This window comes from Melanaphis sacchari, unplaced genomic scaffold, assembly GCF_002803265.2.
Source record: "Melanaphis sacchari strain LSU unplaced genomic scaffold, SCAv2.0 Contig37_pilon_pilon, whole genome shotgun sequence".
In the NCBI taxonomy this organism is placed as follows: Eukaryota; Metazoa; Arthropoda; class Insecta; order Hemiptera; family Aphididae; genus Melanaphis; species Melanaphis sacchari.
Window position 1 is genome coordinate 34,584 of NW_020271239.1, and position 7,528 is coordinate 42,111.

A 7,528-nucleotide genomic window follows, 5' to 3' on the forward strand; every position below is an offset into this window, starting at 1 on the left:
TTGGTTCATCGACTGTTTATTTTCTTTAACATATTTAATAACTAATGCTTTTTCTTTACCTGAGTAAACATTATACGATATGCTTATAAACATTTATTAAGATTCATAAATCATTTTATACATTATATATTTAATGTCTGGTAATACACGACTACTCTTCGCTGAGGTATTTATAGATGTTATTACTTATTATGATATTATTTTTTACATAAATATTACCATAATTTATAACTATTATTATTATTATAATTATAATTATAATTATTATTATTATTATTATTATTATTATTATTATTACTATTATTAATACAACTTTATTATAATTGTTTATTCATCATAGGTTATTTATTTTATGAATATTTTAGTTATCCGTCACAGTTATTAAAGTCAATAAAATATAACTTAACAAAAAATATTAATTTGTATTATTGGTTATCAATAGATTTATTGGGACTTGGAGAGTGCTTATAGTTTATTTTATTAACCCCTTTAAGTTGATTAAAGTAGAATCAAAAGTATCAACATGTATTTAATTTTGGCTAACGAATATTGAATATTTTTGTTTATTCAAATTGTTGTCATTGGTTACAGATTATATTAATATCAATATATTTATTGAACATAATTTGATATTTTATAAATCCGTTAAAAATAAAAAAAACAATTCTTAAAATCAAATACTTATGAGTACAAAAATTGTACTTTCTTGATTAACTTTCTCAATTCTAGATATATTTTAGACGTAAACACATAAAAATGAATACTAATCTAAACAGTTTTAAATTTACGTCAGTTTTTAAGCATTCATTGTACTTACTTAGTTTTGTGTTAAAATAAAAAATAGGTGCAAAATTAAATAATGGAAAATATTACATTTATTTTATTATTATTAATAGCTTCTTAGTACTTAATTATAATACATACATTATACATTTATACCATATTATATTAATTTATATAACTCGAAATTATATTCTTCTTTAAATACTATTTAATAGCCAAAACAGATTTATAGTATATTAGTGTAAATAGATAATATATCTTAAATTATGCCCAAAACGTCATTGATTATTGTAAAATTCATAATAATAAAGTATATGTAAAAGATCCATTTGTTTTGTCACAAATTTAAAAATAAATTTATAACTATTTTTCTGGTTTGGAAACATAGTATTTTAGAACAGTAATTTGAAAAATTTTGAAAAAAAAATATATCCAAAATTCCTAGTATTTGAATAGGTTTTTCAAAACTTATCAAGAATAGTATTCAAATAAAAACAATTAAAAATAACGAGTGTTTGAATTTTTTTATTTAAATTAATTTTTTACAAAACTGAACAGGTCGTATTATTTAAAAAAAAAATACTGACAATAATATATTTTCACAAGTCGTTTAGTGATTCCTGTAGTTTTCCTAATTTTTTTTTTATTATTTTACTCAATACTTCTCACAAACAAACATACGATGTATGTAATAGGCGCATCGTCGAGTAGACACGTAATAATATTATTGTAATACGTCACGACTAGTCTGTTTAGATCATCATTAATATTATTATTATTATTGTTATCACATAGCCAGTTTTATCATTATCGTTGTTAAACCTACCTGTCTGCATGTGTGTGTGTGCGTGTGTGTTACACGTTTATAATGTGATATAGCACCTCTGGCAGGTGCCTAGTGAATTGGAGTGTAACAGTGCATAATATTAATAACGGTTAGTGTACGAGTGCAATTACTAAATAAATACTATCACATGACGACGGGCGGCGGCGCTTTCGACCAGACCGCGGGCCGTCAGAAAAAAACGAAACTTCGTCAGATTCGTTGAAACCGGTGTGATAGCCGCCGTACCGCACCATGAACTTGTTGTGCACCTCATAGTGAATGCGACTGTTGTTTTTTTTGACGAAAAAGTGGTGGTTGGTGCCGTGCGACGCCGTGCAATCCACCTTGTCAGAGTACAGATTTATCGTGCCGACGGACGCCGACGACCGGATCTCGAACTTATCGCGTCCGTCCTTGATCACTCTGCGTTAAAGAAATAATAATATTCCCGAAGTCAAATGCGACGAAAGAGATTGAAAGAATAGAAACTTTTGTTCTAAACACTACTATAGGGAGAGGAGGGACATATTTTACTCGTTTCGCGACTAATTTTTTATTTTTACCGTAGTTTTGAAATTTTTAAAAATTTGATAGCATTTATATTCATTTTTTTTTTTTTTTTTTTTTTTTAGTTCACCATTAATTAATCGCGCACTTATTATGAGTAGGTACAAGTGATATTTTTGATTTTCTTCTTTAATCGCGAATCATAATTATTATTAAAATAAAAAAAAAATATAATCAGTTCGTTTTTTATAATATATCAGTCTTATTCTCGCAGTCATATCCTAAATGCGCGACAATGACAAATAGTGAAACTCATACTAGTAAACACTTATAAAATAAAATAGTTAGTCAAAGTATTAATAACTAAATATTAAAATATTTTGATAAAAAATAAAAACAAAAAGTGAAAAGAGATTGTTACTTTTTCTACATACCTGATGAAACCATGAATGTTCTCTTGTATGACCGAAACATCGTACAGTTTCCATTCCGTACCAGTCTCGAGCACTGTGCACTTGATGTCCGACAACAAATCGTTGCACACGTTCATATACATGGCCCCGTGACGACAGTCTTTGTACAGCACATCTAACGTGATGTCTTGGTCTATGCGCATAAAGTTTTCCGAGAAGTTCGTCCTCACACCAGCTTCGTCCACCAAGTACACCAGAGGGCTTTTGATGGCCTTGAAGTGAATGCCTGTAGGCCTTATTTTCGCCAACCTCAATAGAAAGCAATACAACATACGTTAATCACAAAAGGGTATGTTGGCAAATTATATTATAATTATTGTGTATAGGTAAATTAATTAGTTAAACACTACACTTTTACCATTTACCTTCTCATTTCAAGTCATTAGTCAACTACCCAAACTAAAACCTTTGTATAATACGTAAATTAATAAGTTAATTTCAGTGTTCGGAAAAAAACATATTCGTATTTAGCGAACAATACGTAGACGTCACTTGCTTAAATTTAATGAAATGTAAACAAAATTTATTCTTTTAAGGAATTTGAAAGATTTTTAGGTCGCTCAAATGAAATTTTTTACATCATGTTATTGTATACAACATTTTATCTATATGAAGGTATTAATAAATTCATATCTCTCTATTACAAAAAAAGTTTTAAAAAAAAGTATCGTCTAACAATTATTATTATATAAATCAATATTAGAATTCTTCTGTTAATTTTAAGATGGATAAAAAAAGGAATAAAAATTATCAGATAAAGAGCGTTCATTACGAATAAAATAACAACATCAAATACTACAAAAAAACCCTGAAAAAATAATTTTTTACAAACTTAAAAAAGAATCATGTCAAGTAATCACAAGATCAAAAATTAGAGAAAAAACAAATAGATAAACCGGGATACTTAAAAGTTAGTTAAGTTATAGAAAAATGTTAATATTTTAATGCATAGTTTAAAAAAAAGTTTAAAATGGAGATTTGAAAACACTTGCTATTGCCGTGGAAAAGTTATACTCCCTGAACATAACACGTAATCACAAAAATTGAAAGATTTATTATAGCAGTGATGGTGAAATTAATAAACATTAAAGAAAAAATATTAGAATTTATAACAATAAATTTGCACTCATTTCATTTTTTAGAATGCTGATATAAATTAGGGTAGTGGTATTTTATATTCTTTATAATATTAAAGTTATAAATTATTAGCACCCAAAAAAAGATTGAAAGGTGATGGGTGAGCGAAGTAAATACGAAAAAACCTCCAAATGTTATTATTTTAAAAATTCATTGTATGAACAATTAAATATGGATGACGGATTAATAAAATTATTATTAAAGTCTGCAGTAAATTTATTAAAAATGAATAAAATGAGAGATGTTTATAAGCATGTATTTTTTTTTTTCAGAAGTTATCTAATTTTCTGAATTTACTATTCTAAAAAATATGAACTGAAGAAATCACGTCAATGATCATAACCTTCAACGAGATAACGGCTACAATGAGTAAAATACATCGAATTATAGAACAGATGTCTGGTTATTACGAGTAGATCGTTATCTTTTTCTTATTATATATATATATATATACATATTTAGGTAAATCTGCTCATTATATTTTGCTAATATATAAATTTTATCTTTAATTTTATAATTATTTATTATTCATATAATATATTTTGTACTTTTGAGTTATTTATAAATATAATTTCTACGATTTCTGTTGTTTTCAAGTTATTCGTATAATAATAATGAGAAGCGTCATTTGTGTGTCAACGTAATAAGATATAATCATCTGTTTTTTTGTATTTCCAATAAATTATTTCTAACCATTTAGGTATAAAAAGCACTCATTTTAACTGTTTATAACGGCTTATTGGTTATAGCGGGGGAAATTCGTTAGTGCTTGAAACTCATTGCAATAGATTTCTGCTATATTGTATTTATTTAATTAATCAAAAAACTTATAAACTTAGAAATTATAATTAAATGCATATTTGGTATATTTAATACGTGTTGAAACTCATTTATAATCTATACATTTTAGCGATAATTTATTAAAATTTATAATGATTAAATAAATTAATAATAAAATTATAGGATGAAGAAAATTTTGACACTTACGACAGGTATAATATACACTAATATTTTTTATATTGTCTGTAAAACAGATAAGTAATACAGATAACATTTTTTTAAATTAATATGATTTTCTCTGAGTTGAGCTGTAATTAGTTTTTTAATATTTTGAATTTTAAAATTTAAGCTCTACTAAATTCAATTTTAAGATCTTAAATTTAAGCATATACTTATATTAGTGAAATTTATATGAAATTAACGGAAAAAAAAAAATGTAAAAGCCGTTTTAAAAGTAAAATTAATAACAAATTCAAAGCTGTTTTCGGAATTTGCGTTGTATAAACTATAAAATCTGTATGTTATGGTTATTACTTAAATATTTACATTACAGTTTACTACACCGGAGTTCTTACTTATGATTCTTAAAGTGCATATCGTTCGCTTGTATGTGTACGATTTCGTCTTTTTTATACATAAAACCGACAGGGTGCATAACGGCCGATATGTTACCGGTTGCATTTACGGCTGCAACAGCGTTCGCCTGCAACCGTCGTATCCGAACGGGTAAGTATATTGTATAATATTGTTCGTTCGTTTTATTTTTTCATAATTTTAAGTACGAGATTTATTTAGTATTTATTTATTTTATAAGAATTACCGTTCGATTAGTCACTCTGATCGATCCATCAAGAGTGATGTCTACGGAAATACCGTTTTTGAATTGAAACGATATCGTACCTTGTTCGGTATTCTTAACAATATCACCATTATTACTGTTTTTCAATTTCTAAAACAAAACATAAAAAATTTACGCTTTGCAATAGCGATCAGTAGATATTTTATCAACATGCGCTTACTATAGCTGTCGTCATCACACACAATTACTTGATCAATTTAATAACAAAAAATACTACGAAAAATATAGGACAATTTCGAAATGGTTTTTGTGTGATGATCGAAACAACACATAACCATAACGATTAGTTACTGTTACTATATATTAAATAACAATAACTGTGCTAAACAATAAAATGACTGAAAAATAATCTGTTTTTTAAATAAAGCCCGCCGCTGTAAATACTTGTAAACTTCAAGGTAATTAAACATTTTTGAGATTTTTTAACATAAATTATTATGAATTCAAATTTCAAAGGACAAATTAAAAAGTTATAGACTTACAATACATTTTACATCATAAAAATACAATGTGTATACTTTAAATACATTTAAATAAAAAAAATAAATCGTTATTATTTAAATTTTTATCTTAGGTAGTTTTGTATGTGCCAAAAGGCAATAAATAATAGTAAAATATATTATACACGAATATTTAATATTGTCAACACAGTAAATTACAATCGATCCCAATTTCTATTATAAAGCCAAAAAATACTCAATATTTTTTGAAAATTATTTCATTTGTTTTAAATACCTACTAAATCAAATCACTGGTGATCAAATTCTAAAGATGTATTAAATTAAAATTTTATTACCAATACACGATGTATATTATACTTCAGAAAATTTTTTGTAATTTAATAATACAGTTACGTACTAATAATGCGCTAAAAAAAATCTATTTACCGAATTTTGAGTAAATATTAATATTAATATTAATGTTTAATATATTGGTAAACGACTTTAAATATTCATATCAATTAAAAATTTACTTAAAAAAAATCATTTCACAGTTAATCTGAAGCATTTTTTACTTCATCTGTCGTCAAATCTATCATCAAACTTAAAAATGTTTTTTTATCTTCAATATTTTTTTTTTTTTTTTAAGTATCATCTGTAACGCCATACGGTGCAGCTAAAGGTCTCTCAGTGGATTGATGGAAAACGTAAGTGTTAGACCAATTGCCTGCACCGTGACATCTCAGGCGTAATAAATTGTGAAGTTACTTACACAAGTTGTAATAATGGTTATCCGGAACGACATCTCACTACCGAAATTAACATGTTCTCGATGAAAGGTATAACCACCGTGGTACATATTATATTTAGACTTGGATACAAATTATATTAATAATAATACTCTAGTTTACAAAAACTTTCCATTATCTACTATATTTCACTGTGATAATATTACAAATTTCGGAAGTTAATAATTTTTTCAACTATACAATACTGTTAAGATTAATTACTAAAAAATAAAAATTAATAAAGTTAGTTCGTAAAAATAAATCAAACTTAAGTTAGAAGTTAGTGTTTTATATAGCTTAAAATATAAACGTATAAAATTCATTCATTTAAAATAAATGATTGATTTTTGTCTACGCAAATCGGTTTTTAACGTTTATGGACGTAAAATATCGTACGTTGCACGTATTTAAGAAAAGCCAAAATTAGAAAAAATCTTTTATCTCGATAAAATTTTATAAGGTATTCAAAAATGAGATTAATTTATGATTCATAAATATTTCAAATTTAATTTCGCATTCTACTGATAGGTATCATAATTTTTATATAAAACAGTTGTCTAATGTTTTATAAGCAAAACGGTTGGTATCAAATATTTTTAAAACTAACTCATACATTATCAATTGTAGTATATTTAAATATGTAGCTACGAATATCAATGATGTATTTAAATGACTAAATTTCTGCTTTTGGAAGTTAAAATTGTTTTATCAATCCTTGATACAATACGAGTAGGCTCCCCGACCACGTTTCTACTTCTCTTCTATTACCCTTTCTCAGTAAAATCTGAAAATGTTAAATAGAAGTACTAAATTTTCACGGTATCATAATTCTTAGGTTTATACTTAACCTATTGATTTCAATGCTTCTTGAAATACTACAACACAAAAATGTGAATCGTAAATTTTGGATTGATTTTTCTTCTTAACCTTTATCA

General features: G+C 25.8%; 1 protein-coding gene across 1 annotated transcript; it reads right to left on the reverse strand.

The window, feature by feature from the left end:
• Nucleotides 1-1,719: 1,719 nt before the first annotated feature.
• Nucleotides 1,720-5,540, reverse strand: LOC112597108. Its single transcript, XM_025343027.1, has 5 exons — nt 5,526-5,540; nt 5,327-5,455; nt 5,082-5,209; nt 2,551-2,838; nt 1,720-2,032 (listed from the first exon to the last, which is right to left on the reverse strand). Exons 1-5 carry the CDS (start codon nt 5,538-5,540, stop codon nt 1,720-1,722), a joined length of 873 nt encoding a protein of 290 aa, XP_025198812.1.
• Nucleotides 5,541-7,528: the final 1,988 nt, after the last annotated feature.